This window comes from Crocuta crocuta, unplaced genomic scaffold (assembly GCF_008692635.1).
Source record: "Crocuta crocuta isolate KB4526 unplaced genomic scaffold, BGI_CrCroc_1.0 scaffold477, whole genome shotgun sequence".
Lineage (NCBI taxonomy): Eukaryota > Metazoa > Chordata > Mammalia > Carnivora > Hyaenidae > Crocuta > Crocuta crocuta.
Window position 1 is genome coordinate 643,586 of NW_027530193.1, and position 21,605 is coordinate 665,190.

At 41.8% G+C, this 21,605-nt stretch overlaps 1 protein-coding gene across 1 annotated transcript; it reads right to left on the reverse strand.

The window, feature by feature from the left end:
- Positions 1 to 2,166: 2,166 nt before the first annotated feature.
- SERINC3 (serine incorporator 3) lies at positions 2,167 to 21,064 on the reverse strand. Its single transcript, XM_077765272.1, has 10 exons — positions 20,924 to 21,064; positions 15,116 to 15,277; positions 14,316 to 14,509; positions 12,676 to 12,755; positions 11,882 to 12,019; positions 9,644 to 9,813; positions 8,786 to 8,876; positions 7,790 to 7,970; positions 6,004 to 6,231; positions 2,167 to 5,370 (listed from the first exon to the last, which is right to left on the reverse strand). Exons 1-10 carry the CDS (start codon positions 20,960 to 20,962, stop codon positions 5,232 to 5,234), a joined length of 1,422 nt encoding a protein of 473 aa, XP_077621398.1. The 5' UTR covers positions 20,963 to 21,064; the 3' UTR covers positions 2,167 to 5,231.
- Between the last annotated feature and the right edge of the window lie 541 nt (positions 21,065 to 21,605).

Here is a 21,605-nt window from a genome sequence, read left to right on the forward strand (position 1 = left end):
CATCCATTACATTAAATGTTTCACATAAATAATCTCATTTAATCTTTAGCTTACATAATTAATAGTACTGCCACTGTGAGGGAAACGAGGCACAAGGAAGTTAAGCACTTGCCCAAGGACGCACAGCAAGTCAAGTAGTGGAGCTGGGTTTCAAAACCAGGTAGTTGGACTGGAGCCCACTTTCTCCTGCTGGTTAGAGCCAGGCCGTGCATGACTTTTACTAGTAAGTCATTCACCCCCAGATGGAACACAGAGGGAAAGAAGGGAGAGGTTTCTATAGGGGAAGAAAATACCAGTCTAAAAGTTAAGATTGTTTTCTGGCTGCTAATAAAATGGAGGTTCTTAACTGAGACACAGGCTATAATGGAACATTTTAGTCCGGAAGCGCGTAGAAGTGAACCCAGACTCCCTGAGGGGTAACTAGGTGTGGCTCGATCAACTCTGGCCCCATGCGTGCTTAGCTGTTTCTCTCCCCCTGCCCCATCTAGTTCTGTACAGAAGCATGCCATCTGTCCCCCAGGAGATAGGAGCCGGGTACCCACGGTGGGTCTGGTGTGTTCGTGATGGGTCAGTTAGGAAATACTCATGCACAACGTCCAGACGCTTACAGCTGACTTTGATGGTGCAACAGGTTAAGTACTCATACCGCAACATACCAGCTCTTCCGGTCAGCCTTCCTGAGGAAGCTGTGGCCCTAAACCGTCTATTTCTCACATCTGGAAAAATGGAACGAATGGTTCCAACCCACTACCGTGGTGTTACAAGGATCAACAGGTGCTTTCCCAGCCGTGGGAGTTACTTTCCATGTTGTGTGTCACACTGAAATACCTCTTGGTTTTCTCCAGTGCCCGCTCTTCTCATAGCAGTGGTCTGGCACTACTAAAAGCAATGCAGTGAATGTGCCATGCTCCTGCATTTAAAGCTAGGGAACAAGATAATCCTCTAGGGTTGCCTTCTGAAAACATTTAAGCCAAATGTTCACAACCTCTTACCTTGTAAGTTGCCAGCCCTTAGGGATACAATGACCATGAAGACAGTAGTTACTACTACCTTCAGGGGGGTGCTGATCTTCCTTGGTTGGTGAGAGGTAGTTTGACAGCCAAGTGACTCCCCTACACGTCTCTGGTTGTCCTGTCACCTGTATTCTTATGGGTCAAGAGACAACATAGTCTAACTGAAAAAAGGAACTCTTAAGTCCTGGTTTGTTTCTCTGTTTGGTCTCTTACTGAGTAACTAGGGACAAGTTAAGTCTCAGTCTGATCTGTAAAAGGGGGAGAAAAGTCACCACCTTCGGGGCGGGTGGACACATGCGGCTATTCTGTGGTAGCTGCTCTTCTTCTTCACATGAGGATACAGGCATCGGGTGGCTTTGGTCACTCAGCGGTAATCAGGGCACCACTGAGGAGGCTGCCTGATTTGGGCCCCCAGGTAACCGGATGGATAGAACACCACAAGAGGAGTAAAGAAATGAGCAGCAGCTCTCACTAACAGGCAGAGGCCTGGTATCTGCCATCAGATACCTATTGCTATTACTGAATACGCACTTGAGCTTGCATGTGTGAAAAGGAAAGGACTTGAAATGGACAGTCAGGTGTGAATTACAGCGTGGTCCAGAACATCTAAGGCAGCGATAACCAAGCCCATGGCCATTCTTTGGCAGTATCCTTGACTGATAAGAGAAACTTTTATTTCCCAACCAAGCCACCTAGAGAGTAAACATCCAGCAGGGACCGCAGGGGCCTATGAGCCCTCCCCCAGCTCCAACCACGTAGAAGTGGCAGCCCCTGCTGTTGCCTGTGATGAGTTCCTAGACCATACTGCTGACTTCAGCCAGGGCCGTCAATCTGCAATCCTGAAGGACAGACCAGCCCATTCATGGTGAGGAAACACCAGGTGACTTCTCTGGAATGAGATGACACCATGAGGTCTGATCTGATGATTCAAAATATTCTCCCGCTTTCAAGTATGATCCTGGGCTTATTCAACATGCTGACATTATTTATGCTTGTGAATAATTCAGCATTCATGTGTACAATTCACAGGAGTCTTGAGTAATACTGGGTTTCCTGGCAACAGGCCAACTTAGAGTACAGCCAAGCAAATAGGAAGACTCCTCCCTAATTTTCAAAGGAAATTTGTTATTTCAAATTAATATCAAAGTTATCATCGTGAGTAAAAATAAGAACTTTATTGGACTCTGTTACACTTATGTTACAATTTAGTATTGCTTTATTTTGCATTACATAAGGTGGATGTTACACTGTCATGTTTTTGACATTTAGGACATTTAAAGGTCTTAATGTGGCTACCCTTGCTATTAAGGAACATGGGGTGTGTGCTTTATACTGGCAAAGTAAAGGGCTAAACCTCCCCTTTCTGCCCCCCAATTCCCTTGCAACTTTCTCTCTATACCTTGATATAAAGCACTATTTTAAAACGTGGTGGTTCCAACAATTCATACCAAGTCCTGCTTCCCTACTACCCTGCCCACCCCCCCTCCATCCCAACTGAGATTGTGCCCTTTGTGTCCCTTCTGTTTAATTCTGTAAGGACACCTCACACCTCGCCTCCACTAGCCTGTGGCTGAACACCTCTCACCTGTGAATGCTGTCTAGTCTCATTTTAGCCCACGGTGAGATCAGCAGCTCCCACCGGAGTGTTTACAATGCATTAAGCACTTTGGAAAGTAACTGTGCTCTTTAAACAATTTTATGTACTAGGTTCTATCTTTTATTCAAGCGAGGAAAACGCTGAGGCTCAGAGTCACACAGTCACTGGCCAAGGTCATAAAGCATAGTATGTACTCAATAAATATTAGCCATCCAGTTTGACAGATAGACATGGCAAAGCTGGATACAAACCCAAACAGTCTGACTTCCAAGCCTATGTTCTTAGCCATTTTTTTTTAAATTTTTAAATGTTTTATTTATTTCTGAGAGAGAGAGACAGCGTGAGCAGGGGAGGGTCTGAGAGAGAGGGAGACACAGAATCTGAAACAGGCTCCAGGCTCTGGCTGTCAGCACAGAGCCCGACGCGGGGCTTGAACCCATTACCGGGAGATCATGACCTGAGCTGAAGTCAGATGCTTAACCGACTGAGCCACCCAGGTGCCTCTGTTCTTAGCCATTCTAAAGAGACCAACTCAAGCCTTCTGGTACAATTTGTTCTTCTCGTCTTTTACCACATAAATGGAACCCCATGGACTCAGGTGATAGGAACCAGCATCACTCTGGAATCTGCCTTTCCCTGTACCTAATTAATTGCCAGCTTAAAAAATTTAAAAAAAATTTGTTAAATGTTTATTTTTGAGAGAGAGAGACAGAGACAAAAGTGTTAGTGGGCAAAGGGTAGAGAGAGAGGGAGACAGGTATCAAAGCAGGCACTAGGCTCCAAGCTGTCAGCACAGAGCCCGATGTGGGGCTCAAACCCACGAACTGCAAGATCATGACCTGAGCCAAAGTCAGACGCTTAACTGACTGAGCCACCCAGGCACCCCTACCAGTTTTAAAATTTTAATCACTGAGTAGTAGCTCGCAGCTGTCAATTTCGCCCCAGCCTCACTTTCACTCCTCTGTTTCAAATGGTACATGGCCCACCCTGGTCTCCTCTCTAAATGCTTCTCTATGTGTCACCTGCAGTGAGTAAAGACCGTTTGTCTACGTCACTATGAATGTGTTCCCTGCTGCTCTCAATGTAAGGCTCAAACTCTTCCATGTAGGTTGCGAAGCCCTTCGTGACCTAGTCCCTGCCTCTTCTCCCCATTGCAGCCTTACTGCATGGGTTTTCATCTCCCTGCCTTCGATGTGCAGCTCTGTCTACCCCTCAGCAATGCCAGCCCACCTCCCCAGTTCTCCCTCAGCTAGCTCCTAACAATCCCTGGCCTAGATACCACTTCTTCCAGGAAGCCTACCAGGACACCCCCCCATTATCACCCCAGGCACCTCTCCTTTGGGTTCTCTGCAATTCCTCAGTCATAGCATTAATCACACCATGCTGCACACCTGTCAGCTCATTTTCGCCCTCCTCGAAACTCTAAGTCCAAGATGGTGGAGCTGGTGTCTGTCATGTTTAAAGTTGTATCCTTAAACCTGACAGGGCCTGGTATGGAACAGACACTCTGTCTATTCTACCTCCTTGTGTGCTACTTCTCCTGAAGAAGCTCCCTGACAGTGCCTGCCGTGCCTCTCTCTCATCTAGGTAAGTGTCTTATCCAGGAAAGATGACGAGTACAATTTTTGGATGAGTTCAAGCCTTTACTTACTAGCCAGACCTGACGTTTTAGAAGGGAGAAGCATATTCTGCTCAATGCTTGATAAACCCGACTGCCCATTTGTGTCTAAAAAAATACAGGATGGCTGCTAACTCATAAAAGCAGTAAAAAAAAAAAAGGGGGGGGGAAGAGGAGGGGAACTCCAAAGCTTAAATCTCTGTTTTAATCAAATAACTTTACAGTGCAAATATAAATTCACATGCATTTTACTTTTACATACTCATAACAAGGTAAGTACATAGACCTAAAGTCGCACTGCTTTCCCAAGTGAATCTTCATGTTAACCAAACCTACCAAGCGCTCGTGGAAAGCACTTCTGGCAAAGCTGGAACCACGGAGCATCAGGGCCGTAGTGTAAATCATGAAACGAACAGACTCAAGCTGTAGAAGCAGTAGCCAAGTCAGCCACCCTGCTCTTCCAGGGAAGGACCCACACACACTCCTCCCCAAGTACTATGATGCTACCCATAGTAGGGGTTGAAGGACTGAACAGAGTGCTTGTATCACACGAGTAAAGACTTTCACAGAGGAAACCCGTCCTAGAAATGGTGTTTTTTGTTTTCTGGGTTTTTTGTTTTTTTGTTTTTTTGTTTTTTTTTGCTTTTTAAGGATACTGCAATAGAAATATATTAACGATCGGCCTCAAATATCCAACATTTTTCTTACATTTTAAATCAAAGTTGTAGGATCCTACAGGTCTCAATAAAGAACTCTTCACAGCACAGCTGTGATTCACTTTAAAACGCAAAATGTTCCCTTTGCGATATAGCCTTACAAATAAACATAATATACATATAAATGAAAAGTTCAGATCCTGCATCAAGCATTACTCAGTCTTGCCCTCTGATAGAAACTTGGATATAGGCAAATTTACAAACTGTTCACTTAATATTTTAGTTGAAGCACAAGTAAAATAGATACAGGCTTTTAGCAAAGCAGACCTTTATGAATCCTCAGAGACTCAGTTGAAGTCACGATTGGGGAGGACGAGTGGAGCCACAAGGGTCCAGACATAAAGGAGGAGGCAGACCCAGCTGGAGCTGATCTTGACCCACACAGCTGGCCACTTGCTGGTCATGCTCTGAAACTTTGCATCAGGGCTAAGAAAATGGGAGAGAGTCAAGTAAAGGAGGCTGTTATCAACATCTAGCAGCCCCCCAGCCAAAGCTAAGGAAGAGGTGGACACTACTCTCTAGTAAAGTTCTAGGACGAACTTGAGAAAGCTGCTCTTATTAGTTTTTTATGAGCAAGGGGCTCTGCCTCTCAAAGAGCTTTTATCTTCTTGCCAGCATGAAGAACTGACTACTGCGTCTCTTGGGCAAAGATCTTTAGGAACATCTAGCTGTTCTAGAATTGGCTAAAGTCTAGATTGAAAAGGCATCCCCCAAACTTTCCTTCTTTATCACATCATTACTTTGACCAGAATACTCTATATGGACATCTCTAGACACAGTAAAATTAATGAACAAAGATGGGTCAGGCTGCTTTATGTCACGATTTTCTCTCTTAAGTAACTTAAGTTTGGAAGAGGTCTCCATGATTTGTACTGTAAGAACTCCAACTGGATTTTAAATCCAAGAGGAGAAAAACTCAAAGGCATTTCTGAAAAGAGTCAGCACTGAACACAACTTCGCTATATGGGTAAGACAAGAGGATTCTGGGGTCAAGCAATGGATGGGAGATTTTTCAAGCGGGCCAAGTGGTCTTCCACCGGGACAGTCTGTGCCTCTTACCTGTACCAACTGGTCAGGGTCATCATGATGTACAAGGAAGCCAAGGAGAGCATGAAATGGAATAAGAAGTAGCTGTACTGCACTCCTTCTTTCTCATTGTCCAGAGCCCGCCGAGGCTGTCCATCTTCTTCATCACTGCCACCATTGGTGGTTGTATCACGGAGGATCACACTGTCACTTCCTGACAAGGTCAGCTTACTTACTTGGCTATTGTTGGAAGTGCGGATGCTGGAAAGTGATCCAAAAGAAGACAAATCAGAAAGGGGTTATGAGATGAATTGCTGCCATTGGCCTATATACATGAAGGTTATTCCTGAACTCCTATTCGGGGACTGAAGGCCTTCTGAAGGGCTACTTGTCATCACAAGACGAGATTAGTTTCTGCCAACGGCTGGAGTGGGAGGGAATAGAAGGTGACTGCTAAAGAGCCTGGTTTCTTTTCGGCAAAATAAAATGTCCTAAAATGGATTGCACAATCCTGTGAAGAGACTAAAAAACTGAGTAGTACACTTTAGAAGGGTGAATTTTATAATATGGAAATTACATCTCAAAAACAAAACAAAACACGTGAGGCCAAAAGCCCAACAAACAAAAAAGATCAGACAACATAAAACACACAGAAGCACACCCGTGTTCCAATACAACTTTCCTCACAAGAACAGGCAGCCAGCATAAGGGCTGTAGTTTGCCAACCTGTATTTTAAGCATCAAAAAAAAAAAAAGATACATCTACACAAAATGTGGAAAGCTGTCTAAATTATGATAAATTTCGTATTTGAGAAACTACATGTATTTATGACACATTCCTTATTTTAAAAAATTATCAAGTGATATGTATGTAACTATACATAACATTGTGTATAATTCTATAGACAAATAGATTGATAGACAGTATAAGGGGGAAAATGTGAACTGATATGTACCGTATGTGTTAACCATGAAAGAGGTTAAATTTGGAGTGAAGATACCTTTATTCCCCACTTGCCCATTTTACCTCATATTTTTAAATTATTAAAATAATATATTCTATTATGCAGAAAATATCAATAAAATGGGTAAGAAACAAATTTTTTACCTCTATAAATTTGCTTATTCCAATGGTACATATATATGAATGCAAAGTGCTAAAACAGGTTATATCTGAGCTCTTAGATTAACTAAGGACTTTAAAATTAGATGTAACAGAATTCTGTAGTTGTTTATTGTTTTTAAAGTTTGTTTATTTAGAGAGATAAAGCGTGTGCGTACGCACAGGGGTTGGGGGATTGGGGTGAGGGAGAGAGTTAGGCAGAGAGAGAGAGGGACAGAAACCCACGCAGGCTCTGCACCGAGAGTGCAGAGCCCAACTTAGGGCTCGAACTGACAAAACTATGAGATCATGACCTGAGATCGAGAGTCAGACGCTTAACTGACTGAGCCACCCGGGCACCCCTGTAGTTATTTATTTTTTACAATGATCAGGAAATAAAAGATTTTCTTACAAAAAAAGATAAACCAACCAGAGCCATTACTCTAGCTGATCTAGGATCAGGTGAAAACTTTATCCTCCCATCCAGGGAGAAGGCATCTCTTTGTCAGTTTGGAAGGAATTACTTGAGGAGACGATTTACTGGGCTTTAAGAAATATACATGGCTGGGTAACTGAGGGAAGTCAAGGACTTCCCATAAAGAAAAGTTTTTTGTTTTTTTTTTTAAATTCCTCACACTGCTTTTTGAAAGGAAAATAGATTCTTTGCTCTATTATCAACTGTCATAACAATCCTGTCCCAAGTACTTTTTAACTTACCTGGAATACAAAAGGCAGAGAACAAAGCCTGTCAGCCCAATAAAATTCTCCAGATCCAGAAAATGCCCACTCTTCGAGGGTGGACCAGAGGTAGGGGCTACAGCAGTTGAATTTCCAGGAGCCAAGGTTGGTGCGGTCATGTGTGTCACAATGCTGAACAGGCCAGGGTTGCAGGAACGATCTGAGAACGGAAAATGTATTCTCCTTAGTTAGAACTCCTTGCTCCAGGAGAGGATTTGAGGGGTACGCTCACACGTTTTTTGGTCATGATGTACAGTATGGGAATACTAAAGAGAACCTGCAGACTTAGCAGTTAGTAACGTATTTGTGTGGCAATCAGTGACTTAGTTTTAGATAAAAAGAAAAGAGGCAACAAAGTAGTTGTCAAATTTCATAAATGTCAATCTTGATTTTACTGGCTTTGAAGTTTATTGCCAAATCTTTTTGCATCTATAGTTGTACAAAGGATTTAAGTGCAAGGAATTTTTCCCTAGTTTTGTTTTTACAGTTAAATGGGAGTACAACAACAGTAAGTTGAGTCATCACTGGAAGGTCTGCAATAATTGTTTTCCTTTAAAACAAGTCCACAGAATACCCTATTGAGTGAGACACAATGCAAAGATTTCTTACAGCCATTTCTTCTACAGCCTAGAAGACCAAAGTGAAATTCAACTACAAAGATGCTACAGAGGGCCAAAACAATGTTGCCCTGTCCAACTCGTAACTAGCCTGACTTAGTCTAAGTCCAGGGAAAAGCCTAGACTGTATAAAGGACTGTGGTCCTTCAGGCTGTCACTTATGAACAGCTACAACAGATATGGAGAATAAAACTTGAAATGTAAACATCTGCACATACAGTGAACACTGTACACTGGAGTGAAGTTTTTTGTTTGTTCGCCTGTTTAATGTTTGCTCTACCTCTAGTTTTGCACCTGCCAAAGGAGTAATTCCCTACTTTCTTCTCATCAAACGAATGTGCTATTGACATTCCCTTACCAGGTTCATTGGACATGGCTGACCAGGTGAGGTACATGGTGTAGAGGGTGATGAGAGAGGACTGCAGGAGACCAGAACGAGGCTGGTGTTCCTGTGAAATCAAAAAGAAAACAATGCCACAGGAACCGCAAGGGCTGACCTCCTAAAACCCAGTGAATTTCCCTAGGCTCCCCAGAAGTATTATTAACTGAAATCCTTCTGATGCGACTTGACAGTTGAAAGATAAAAAGTAACCTTTCAGTCTCAGGTAGCCTGAAAAATAACCATGTACTACTGGTTCTCAAAGGATTTCATGGTCCTGGGATTTCTGTGTATCCCACAGAGGCCTGATTTTCTAGTCCCTTGGTGTAGGAGAATCTCAACTTAGCTGTGGCCTAACTAGCTACTAGGTGACCCATCATCTCTCTGCAACTTCAGCTTTTTCATTTTTGAAAGGAGAGGCAATGTCTCATATTCTTTTCATATTTCTTATCTACAACTCTATGAATTTTTAAAGTATGTTATTTAAATGGTGAAACTTGCACACTTGAGTTTTACTTTTAAATACGAAAAGCAATGATTTTCTAGTTTCATATCTTGGCTAAGGATTCCTAAGAATCATTCTCATGATGTAAAGTATTTTTATAAGCTATAAATTCTCAGCTTACCTAGGTTTTTTACTTTTTCCCCTTAATGATAGGGAAATTATTTACTCAATGGCACACATTTTGCAGTTACTAAGTTATAAAGACCTTATCGTAATATGGGAAAATATTTAAGTATATAATGTTCAACATAAACTCATGTAAAAGAGTATGTCAGTTAAAGTTCAGCATTAGTTAAAAATCTGTCACAGGACGACGCAGCAGAAAACCATACCTGAATTTTTGGAAGGATGGATATAATAGAAACCACAACACAAAGGATCAGATTAATACTAATGAAGAACTTGTTCTCCGTGCAGCCATCCGGTTTGGTGTAGTATGTATAGAATAACCCGACAAAGACGACTGACAGGATGTAACAGATGCTTGTGACGGAGAGTAAAGCTAGAAAAAGGGAAGTCAATATGAATGTGCACGATTGTTAACTTTTCTAATGAAGACCAATTTTCTTCTACTCCATGGAAAAATAAAGACACATTATTGTACTGTTAAGGTGGTCACCATTTTATGGGGAAATTACAGAAGACCCAAGGCTGATGTTTCAGATAGCATCAGAGGTGGCTCAATGTTAAATTAAATAATCCACCAAGCAACTGAATTCACTTCCTAGACTACCTTACTTGATTCCATGGGTTGAAAAACAGACATGTGATCATTCCAGCTAGAGTGAAATCCAATTATAAGCAAAATAATATTCTTCATAAGCTTTTCTTAGGAATCTACAAAACTTCTGGGGCCTCAAAATGGCCCAGTTCCAGTAAGCTAGATGCCCGGGATAGAGTTAACAGAAAACGATGGACAGGCATCTTTTATGACACTTGTCTTCTGTAGCCACTGGCCACATAAACCCATTTCCTGTCACTGTGAGACCACATCATTGTGGGAAAGTGGCATATTTGCTCTTTTTAAATACCTGAAATAATATTCCTTTCTGTTCACATGGACAATCAACAACCACCTATTTAAGTCTGAATATCAGAAAACATGAGGGGAAGAGTAACAGTACAGTCAGACCAACTATAGCAACACTGAGCTCAATTAACTTGTTCGTAATTCACAGCACAGACTTATTTGAGAAAACTAGTTTCCATTTATCATAATCTCCATGGATTTTGCATGTTTAAAATTAAATGATGTATATATTACTATCAAATGATAACGTATACTAAATTATTAGCATAGTTCTTATGGTTTTCCATGTGAATATGCAAGATTACTTTTTAGTTACTCCAAAGTATGGCAAATCCTCAATTCATCATTAAATTATTCTCAAGTGGAGTGAGTCTGAATGAATTATAAAAAAATGGAAGTTAATAGAGGGGCACCTGGGTGGCTCAGTCGGTTAAGTGTGTGACTCTTGATCTCGACTCAGGTCATGATCTCATGATTTGGGAGACTGGTTCATGAGATCGAGGCCCACGCTGGCCTCTGCACTGACAGCATGGAGCCCACTTGAGATTCTCTCTTTCTCTCTCTCGATCTCTCTCTCTCAAAATAGACAAACTTAAAAAAAAAAAACTGGAAAGACAGACTAATATGTTAAAAGTATTAATTACTGAAGAGTTGGATTATGGGGAATTTGTTTTCTTTTGTGATTTTTGGTTTTCCAAGTTCTTGACACAGAACAGCTATTACTTTGATAATGGGTGGAGGGGCAGGGGCTAGGAATCTCAGTAACTACTATTTTTTTAAATGAGGTACGGCTGGGTCAGTGCCCCTAATAAGTAAAGAGCTCAAGTCCCTCCCCATTATAAGCTATACATCGTATTTCCACCCTCCAAATTTTAAGTGCCCTTTTTCTGCCAGAAAGCTTTTACAAGGGGTATGGGTCATATTCCGAATAAAGCAGGAAGGACTATTTACTCCTATTTGCCTGAGGGATGTGGGCAGAGGACCCATATGTATAACCCACCTGAGTCCTCTGTCTGTGAAAACAAGGAAATCAAAACCAAAACTACATCACTAAATACAACTATTTTTCTTTATCTAAACACATCTAGTTACATTATAAATCCCAAAACAAATGAACTGAGAGAAGCCGATGATTTATGTTATCTGTGCTTCCTCCTTCTAGTGTATTGTAATTCAACTGGAAAACTATAATTTTTAAAAAGTCAGCTCTCATTTGGAAGTTTATACGTTGAAGTCCATGGAGATTTTTATTGTACATTCTATTTTTGTTGCTTCAAGTTTTTATTTAAATTCTAGTTAACATATATGGTAACATATGGTAACAACATATATGGTCGTAATAGAATTTAGTGATTCCTCATTTACATACAATACCCAGTGCTCATCACAAGCGCTCTCCTTCATGCCCATCACCATTTAGCGCATTCCCCCACCTACCTCCCCTCCAGCAACCCTCAGCTGGTTCTGTAGTTAATAGTGTCTAATGTACATCGTGTTTAATAATGCAGTATAGCTCTCATAGGTGAGGTCAGATACCTACCAGCATACCAACACCTTGGATTTCCTTCTTCCATCTGATTTACCCATGATTCATTCCAAGAGTGAGCAAAGTCTACCAACAGCACTAGCTGGATGAGGATGAACAAAAAGGCCCCTACCATGCCAACAATAAACCAGGCTACAAAGCAAAAGAACAAAATTATTCTTCACCATAGGAGTATCATTTCAGAATATTACTGTCCAGTATTTTAAAACAATTTCAATTTAAGTAGTAGGTGGTAAAGACATATTCTGTCTCCAGCAGCAAGCAAAATTATTCCAAACCCAAACTCAAAGGCATTGTCTGAGAAGTGTTTTGTTGGTTTCAGACCTTTTAAAACTTGCTCTAGCTTATGCCAAGGGGAGCCTGGGATCTGACATTCCAAACAGTAAGCATTTTCCTTTACTTTACAAGGGAGAAAAAAACCACGGTGGAAATCCACAGAAGTCACCTGATGTTATGGTAAGAAAGCAGATTAAGATAGGGATTGTAAAGCATGTATGAGATACTATAGGTCCCTATGTTGGCAAGCTCTCTGATTAAGTTAGCACTGCCAAGTCAGAAGGTAAGCTATATTAAGATACTGGCAACATATGATTCCAGAACAACTGAGAAATGGGCTGAACGCCTCCTGGGTTTATTCACTTAATTACTACCTTAACATTAGTACGGAGTCATATAATTGAATACCACTTCATTCAACTGCCAGTTCTGCAAAACCAGTAATGAAAATGTAGCTTAAACTCCATCATTTGTAGAGTCTGTATATCATCATTAACCCCTTAGTAGCATACCTGTGGCGAAATGGCCCCCAGGGATATAGAAAGAGCCAACCATGATACCAACAATGGCAGCAATTTTGAAGAACCAAAACCTATTAAAATATAAAAAGGTGCATTTAGGAAATGTTAATTTTTGCTCTTCTACGGAGAAAAGTGAATTTCTGAAATGCAAAAATAAAGACTCAGTAGCACTTCCAACATGAATGTCTAGGCTTGTCTCTTCATTTGACATGAAGCTGTTTCACTCAATCTTTAATACAATTTAAGGACAAACATTAGTCCAGAGAACAAATCATTCATAGATATAATAAGAGAAAAACATATAACTTAAGAATTTCGCTAACATTTGGCAATTAAAGATAGGAATTTTTCTAGAATTCTGGAGCATTCTAAACTAACAATATTAGCTAAATATGAAGCAATTAACTATTGGACCTAGGAAAAAGTTATCGTCTAATCCTTCTTTCACAATACAGGACATAAGCGCCTTGTGCCCACAATCACACAGTTCATCAATGGCAAAGCCAAGACCAAACCTGGCTTTCAGTTCATCATCTTTAAAGGCTGCCTTGTGTGGCAGAGTGGAAAGAATCAGGCTGTGGAGCTGGACAGACCTGAGTTTCAATCCTAGCTCTACTCTCACTGGCTCAGAAATCTCAGACACTCTAATGTTTCTGAAATTCAGTTACTACATCTATAAAAAGAGGTTGCAATACATATAAAGTTTACAGAACTCCTTTCAGTCTTCAAATAAGAATTATTTGAAACTGGGGCACCTGGGTGGCTCAGTCGGTTAAGCATCCAACTCGTGATTTCGGCTCAAATCATGATTTCCCAGTTCAGGGTTCGAGCCCTGTATTGGGCTCTGTGCTGACAAGTGTGGGGCCTACTTGGGATTTTCTCGCTTTCCCTTTCTCTCTGCTTCTCCCCAACTCGTGCACTCTCTCTCTCTCTCAAAATAAATAAACTGACAAAAAAATAATTACTTGAAACTAAGAGGAACAGGGAGTAGTCAGGAATGGAAAACAATAAATTAGTAAATCAGTGACCCAGTGATCCAATTTATTTTTCTGTATATGGTTTAATATAACAGGTACGTTTTAATCTTTTTTTTTTTTTTATTTCTAGGAGAGAGAGAGAGAGACAGTGTGAGCAGGGGAGGGTCAGAGAGAGAGGGAGTCACAGACTGAAACAGGCTCCAGGCTCTGAGCTGGCTGTCAGCACAGAGCCCGACGCGGGGCTCAAACCCACGAACCGCGAGATCATGACCTAACCGAAAGTCGGATGCTTAACCGACTAAGCCACCCAGGCGCCCCCATTTTTATCTTTTAACAATAAAAAGTGTATGTGTCTGTGTGTGTGCAGTGCCTAGCACAACGCTTGAACTGTTTCATGGGTGTTTGATAAAAATCTAGGAACCTGAAACAAAGGTATTAAAAGAAAAGACGAGATTTTCCTCATCCCCTCTCTGTGCTACAGAGCTGCAACTGGAAATAGCCCTGAAACAACCTTACATGTACAATAGGTCAGAAATATTTGTGGGCCACTGATTCACATACTCTACTGCTTCCATCGGAATAGCAACATTAACTGCTCAACAGGAGGATCCACACCATAATACCATAAGCAAGTAAATAATAAATTTTACATACCCATTGTGTACTGCTGCTCTGGGATCTTTACTTGTTTTTACTTTTAACATGAGCAGAGAGAAGACAAAGAAAAAGATGGCCAAGGCAAAGTTGATCCGATATACAGCTTTATAACCCACCAGCACATCGCAGTCTTTATCTGCCTTTATATCAGCCACGTTGATTTTAAACCCCCCTTCACAGAATCCAGGAATCTGGAAAAAGCAATTGCACTGTTAGGGCGATATCCACAATTAAAGATGCTATCCCATCATAGAAAAGCCTGGATTTATAAAATTGACGACTTTCACAACTGTGAGACTGTCCTGTGGAACTCTTCTGCTTTCCAATTTGCTTGCAGCCTTGTCACCAAATAGTAGAAACAACCTGCATTTTGCAAATAACAGTGAAGTGCTCTTTTCATGCTGATGAGTTTATCTCCCATCTTGCCACAAATTTTCATGGCAACTGACTACAACTGACTACGCCCACAGGTGAAGGGCCAGTCTAGGTAAACGTTTACATCTTAAGCATACATGGAAAGATAATGTTTTTTGTGTCACTCTTTTAATATCTTTCTCTGAGTTGTTATACTCGACCTTGAAGATGTTCATTCTGACAACCTTTATTTCTGAAAAAGGACTAACGCTTTCACGTTCTGTCTTGACTATACCCAAAAGTAATTTAAAAACCTAACAATCACAATAAACTTGATTGAGTTTTACAATGGTGAAAAGTCAGAATGTTAATCACAACTTAAATTGTGCCAGCTAAAAAATCACCCAGATAACCAGTGTATTAAGGCTCCCGTTACTTGTCACCTTCTTCAGCTGAGACTCCATCCCTTCCGTCAGCATGATACAGGACACGGCAGCGCCCAGGAAGAGAATGAAAGCATAGATGAGGCGAGTCACCGTGGAATTCTTACTATTGGGACAGCAGCTACACAGCAGACACGACGCACTGCCACAGAGGCACGGCACCTGCAACAAGCATACCACAGCTGTTTGAGACCTCGTTCAGCGGACCCCTTCATGTCATAAATGTCACAGAGAGAAGATGAGGAGGTAAGCCAGGCTTTCGCAGCTTTGACTGAGTGAGTTATGGCTAGGAGGAAGGGATTAGAAGCCTGGATTCTGGAATCAATATTATTTCTGTCACTTTACCTCAGCAAGTTACATAAGCTAAGCTTACTTCTCCATCTGTAAAATAGACTCAATAAAAGAATCTTTCTTTCACAGACATAGCTGTATGAAATGAGTACTCAACACAGTGCCTAAAACACTGAAGGAGCCCAGTAAATGTTAGTTATATTCACGTAGAGAGTATATTTTATTTAAAAACAATATATCTTGGGGCACCTGGGTGGCTCAGTTGGTTAAGCGTCTGACTTTGGCTCAGGTCATGATCTCATTGTTCGTGAGTTTGAGCCCCACATCGGGCTCTGTGCAGACAGCTCAGAGCCTGGAGCCTGCTTCAGATTCTGTGTCTCCTTCTCTCTCTGCCTCTCTCCTGCTCATGCTGTCTCTCTCTCTCTCTCTCAAAAATAAACAAACATTAAAAACAATAAAGAAGAGGGGCACCTGGGTGGCTCAGCTGGTTAAGCACCAACTTCAGCTCAGGTCATGATCTTATGGTTTGTGGGTTTGAGCCCCGCATCAGGCCCTGTGCTGACAGCTCAGAGCCTGGAGCCTGCTTTGGATTCTGTCTCCCCCTCTCTCTTTGCCCCTCCCCCATTCATGCTCTGTTTCTCTCTCTCAAAAATAAATGTTTAAAAAAATGTTTAAAAAACAATAAAGAATAAAATGTGTATACCCTTTAAAAGATAAAATAAAATGAAATAAAAACAATGTATCTTAATACTGAGAAAAATAAAAACCTAACTCCACTTGCTTTTTAAGGAATCCCAGTTACCAAATCTGGTATTATAGCATAAAGCAACATTACATGGAAATCATTATAAATAAGGATAGCAAGAGCAATTTAGCTCCTTTCAAGAGAAACCTGGAGAGTCCTCACAGAATCACATCTGACCCAGCAATTCCAGTCCTAAACAGACACCCAAAAGCACTGAAACAGGTATTCAAACAAAAGCCTGTACACGAATGTTCAAAGCAACACTGTTTACAGTCGTCAAAAGGCAGAAACAACTTAATGTCCATCAACTGATGAATACATACATAAAATGTGTTCTATCCACTCAGTCCTAAAAACGAACGAAGTACTGATACATGATACGACACGGGTGAATCTAGAAAAACCTCATGTTAAGTGAAAGAAGCGAAACACAAAAGGTCACATATTGTATTTCATTTATATGAAATGTCTGGAATAAGTAAATCCAGAGATGGAAAGCATCTGTAGTTTTCAGAGGTTGGATGGGGAGAGTGAAGAAATGGGGAATTACTTAATGAGAATCAAGCTTCTTCTTGGGGAGTGGGAGGGATGAAAATGTTCTAGAACTAGACAGATGTGATGACAGAACAACACTGTGAAGATACTAAATACCACAAAGTTATTTACTTAAAATGGTTACTTTTTTATTATGTGAACTTTACCTCAATTGAAAAAAAAGTAACCTGGATCTCTGGTGAGCATTCCAGATGAAGGTATAATTTGAGTCATTTTTATGGAGGTTTAATGAGGAAAGTGCTTGAATTGCTTTCACAGGTGACATTATTAAGTCACATTACAAGGGCAGGCTAAAGTCAGAATCAGCCACAGATGTAAATAATCGGGGATGCCGGTCCCACAGCACGGTCCCAGTCTTTACTTTGTATAGACAGTACCTTGCGTGGCCTTTATCTTGGTTTTGTGCAATTTGGAGCAAGACGTTAAGGTTCTTAAAAGACCAGTTTTCTCATCTGTAAAAATGGGCACAATACCACCTACCCAAACAATTACTGTGAAGAATGAATTAGTATCAGGAATATACAGCATGTAGCCTAATGCCTGACATGGCAGGGGCTCAATATAGCATGGTAGCCAATGACATTTGTTATCACAACAGCCATGGGAAACTGATCACCCAGATTCAGTATCCAGTTCTTAACTAAAATCTGGGCCAAAAGACTCCGAGGTCTGTAGGTAGCCCTAGAAAGGAAAAGAGGTTTTACAGCCAACAACGACACTAACTGCTTCAGGTTTCTTTTGTCTGCATTCACACACTCCTGATTCTCGTTATTTATTTTCGGGCCCATAAAATAGTCTCATAATAACTGCCTACTGTTTATTATGGGTTGAACTATGTCAAATTAGTATGTCGAAGTCCAGATCCCTAATACTGGAGAATGTAACCTTATTTGGAAAAAAAAAAAGTCATTGCAGATGTAATTAGCTAGAATGATGCTATGCTGGAGAAGAGTGGGCACCTAATTAAACATGATTGGTGTCATAAAAAGGAGAATTTGGGCACAGACACACAGCACAGGAAGAATACCAACTGAAGATGAAGGCAGAGATCTAGGAGTCAAGGACATCAAAGACAGATACAAACCACCCGGAGCTAGGAAAAAGGCATGGAATAGATTCTCTGTCATCACCGTCAGAAGGAGTCAACCCTGCTGACACCTTAAATTTCAGACTTCTAGCCTCCAGAAATGGAGACAATAAATTTCTGTTGCTTAAGCCACCCAGTTTGTGGTATTTTGTTACTGAGTCCTAGCAAACTAATGTGCCTACTTACTTGTTTATAAACATCAAGAGATTATAAGTACCTTTCGGAGGGACCACCCACTGTTATGTCTCTTATACCTTAACAGAGTAGGTACTCAAACTGTGGAACAAAGCTGTCTTACTGTCACATCATTTCCCTATCTCAGTATATGACAACTCTCTTCTTCCTGTTACTCAGGCCAAAAACTGTGGAGTCATCCTCAATGCCCTTTTTTTCCAAAACCATCATCCAATCTGTGAGCATATAAGCTTTATCTTCAAAATACACACATATATATATTAGTTTTTATTTTGAGAGAGAGTGCATGAGTGAGCAGAGGAGTGGCAGAGAGAGAGAGAGAGAATCCCAGGCAGGCTCTGCACTGTCAGCACAGAGCCCAACGCAGGGCTGAAACACAGGGACTGGAACTCATAAACCATGAGATCATGACCTGAGCTGCATCAAGAGTCAGACGCTTAACCGACAGAGCCAACCAGGTGCCCCTATATCCAACTGGTCTGAGCCACTACCATCATCACTCACCTGGATTAAATGCAATGGCTCCTGTCTCACTTCTTTTTTTTTTTTTTAATATTTTTATTTATTTCTAGGAGAGGGAGAGAAAGAGAGAGAGAGACACAGACTCTGAAATAGGCTCCAGGCTCTGAGCTGGCAGTCAGCACAGAGCCCGATGCGGGGCTCAAACCCACGAACCACGAGATCATGACCTACGCAAAAGTCGGATGCTTAACCGACTAAGCCACCCAGGCGCCCCGGCTCCTGTCTCACTTCTGAAGTGACCCATTCAGAAGCCAGAGTTGGTATGGATTATTTTAAGATAAAGACATTTGAGATTAAACAGATAAGAAAAAAGCCCTCGGAGCTTTCTTCAACTGACTAAAAGCAGCAACTTCTGGGATATGAGGCTGCCATAAATTCTCTAAGAGAGTTTTATGGCCATGAAGACAAAAGACCTGTGCACCTACACAAACAAGTATTATCACAAACTGTCTTACCTCCTGTTTGTTCTCTGAAAAACCCATCTATCTGTCTTCCCTAAAGAAACTTATCCTGTAAAAGCCCTTTTCTTGTCCCCTATTAAGTTAGGTATACAATAAGCCATATTTTCCAACTACCCTTTATTCATCACTGAATGATGAAGAACATCCTGTGTATATGTGTGCTGCATGTGCACATAGTTTTTTTTCTTGTGCTAATCTGTCTTTTGTCAGTTTAATTCACGGACCCCGCAACCACTAACCTCACAGAGGGTGCAAAGAACGTTTTTTCTCTACACTGCTTTCCCCTTTCTTTTCTACAGTCTGTTCTCCACACAACCACCTTGTTAAAACACAGGTCAGATCACATCGTTCCTCTTTTCTATACTGGATCCCTAACTGACTTTAAGAGTAAAAGCCGAAGTCCTTAAATTGGCCTACACGACCATACAATGGGGATCTACAGGATTTGGCTGGCTCCCTGCTACCTTTGACTTTATTTCCTATTATTCTTCCCCTCCCTCCTTCCATTCTTTGGTACACTGCACTTCCTGCCATTCCTGTTGAACCAAAGGGATTACAAAATATAAAAGCAATTTATAGAGAGGAATGTTTTGATGGCTTTACAACAAAGTCAAATGTGTTTCAGGCTGTTAGGATAAAAAAAAAATCTTTCAAATTCAAATCACTCTTTAATTACCTTAACTATATTTTTTCCTAAATCTATTCTGCAAATAGCCTGACCCACTAGTGGATTGTAAAATTCAACTTCCCAGGATTTGTTTTAATGTGAAAGAAAAATTGTACAGGAGATGATAAAGATAAAATTTATTTCATGACACTTGGGTCTAATTAATTGGGCATATTAAATTGACTATATAAAATTTATTTCTTGCTTTGGGTCAAGGTAAAAAAATTGGAAGACTACTGCTCTCAAGGAACCTGTAAATGACTAAACACCCTTCTGATTTAAGGTCAACAGCCTTAAGGAATGGAAGGGCGCCAGACTGGCTCAGTCAGAGGAGCATGCGACTCTTGACCTCAGGGCTGTGAGATGGAGCCCTACCACGTGTAAAGATTACTTGAAAATAAAATCTTAAAAAAAAAAAAAGGAAAATACACTTTGTCCCTAAGAAATGGTAGTGTAATGAGTTGAGGTTGAGTCCTTGATCAACTAAATCAGCTGGGCAGTTAAGAAACAAGGAAATGATTTTAAGGAATCGTGATCCTCCGTAGCAAGTATACGAAGAAACTCACTATGTTCTCGTTATTAGATCCTAAAATTTCCTTTTTAAAATGTGCCGTTTACAATCTACAAAGGGATTCAACCCAATTTATTCACTTTATCCTCAACGGAGCTCTCGAGGTGAGGAATGCTGGAGTGATTTTCCTCATGTTACGAGAAACCAGAGATACAGGTCTTGGACAAGGTCTCAAAATGTTAACGCCACGGCTTCCAATTTTGAATAATAATCCACCAGGCCTTTCCTTTGCACCAGAACTACATACAGGCCTCGTTTAAAATCTCAGCTCTGCCACATACTCTGTAGCATTGGCAAATCCATGCTATGGGATAAATATATCGTTTAAGCCACCCAAAATTAAATGACGCCACATGAAGGTACTTCGAAATGAAGCAGAGCGCCCTCGCCACGGAACTCTCATTCCCTGGTCCAGGTTTCAGCTCCAGAGGAAGCCAGAGGCCGGAAGGCTCGCGGGGGCGGGGCAATCGAAATTGTAAACAATGACGGCCTGGCCTCCTACGTTCCCCCAGAAACGCGGAAGGCGAGCCGCGTGATCCCAATCTCGGGGGGCAATCACGGATTTTGATTTGGGCCCCCGAATACTCTCTGCAGCCCAGGGTCTGTGCCCCCCAACCCCCGGCCAAGGACCGATAGATAGGATCTGGGCATGGGGCTCCCTGCTGCCCTCCCCCAAACTACACGTCCGATGGAGACATCAGACCCTGGACTCACCCAGCTGGCGAGGGAGAAGACGCCCAGCACAGCCCCCATTGTGACGCTTGGTGATGGAAGCGGCCGGTGGGTAAGCTTCCCGGCGCGGTGGTAACTGCCAGTCGAGGCGTCTCCTCAGAATCGCGACGTTTTCTCAGGCCGGAAACGCGCGAGTTGCGTCATTGCGTGACCCCGCCCACCGCCCTTTGCCGGGCCTGCCCGAGAGAGCCTCTGTCATTGGTAGAGGGAGAAGGCGGAGCTAAATCGACCTGGGGCTAAGCGGGAGGCGGGGCTAAACCAGCTCAGAGGGGAGGGAGGAGGCGGGGCTAACCCGGCCGGCACTGTAGGTGGGGCTCAACCGGCCCAGAGCTGCGTGAGAAGGCGGGGCTAACCAGGTCGGCCATGAGGGAGGAGGCGGGGCTAAACCGACAAGGAGCTAAGGGAGAAGGCGGGGTTAACACCGCTTGTTGCTGAGGAGATGGGGCGAAAACCGCCCAGAGCTGCAGGTGTGAAGGCTTTATTCCTTCACCTCGCTCGTATTCTCTGGGAGCCCGTTATGTGTCGAGATCTGAGGTACAGAAATGCACAGGAATTTATGGCCTACTTAAAAAAAGAGCCTGACACTGAACATAAATGCACCATGACACACTGTGACGAGTACTATGAAGTAGTATGAGGGGACTATCCTTTCAATAAAAGCTTA

What these genes read in the sequence shown, in the direction of transcription:
- SERINC3 (XM_077765272.1), bottom strand. Translation starts at nt 20,962, where the DNA reads ATGGGGGCTGTGCTGGGCGTCTTCTCCCTCGCCAGCTGG. An exon ending in AGAGCAGCAGTACACAATGG is followed by an intron (nt 12,756 to 14,315) that starts GTATGTAAAATT and finishes ATATTTTAATAG; the next exon opens with GTTTTGGTTCTTCAAAATTG. An exon ending in AGCCATGTCCAATGAACCTG is followed by an intron (nt 7,971 to 8,785) that starts GTAAGGGAATGT and finishes TTCCGTTCTCAG; the next exon opens with ATCGTTCCTGCAACCCTGGC.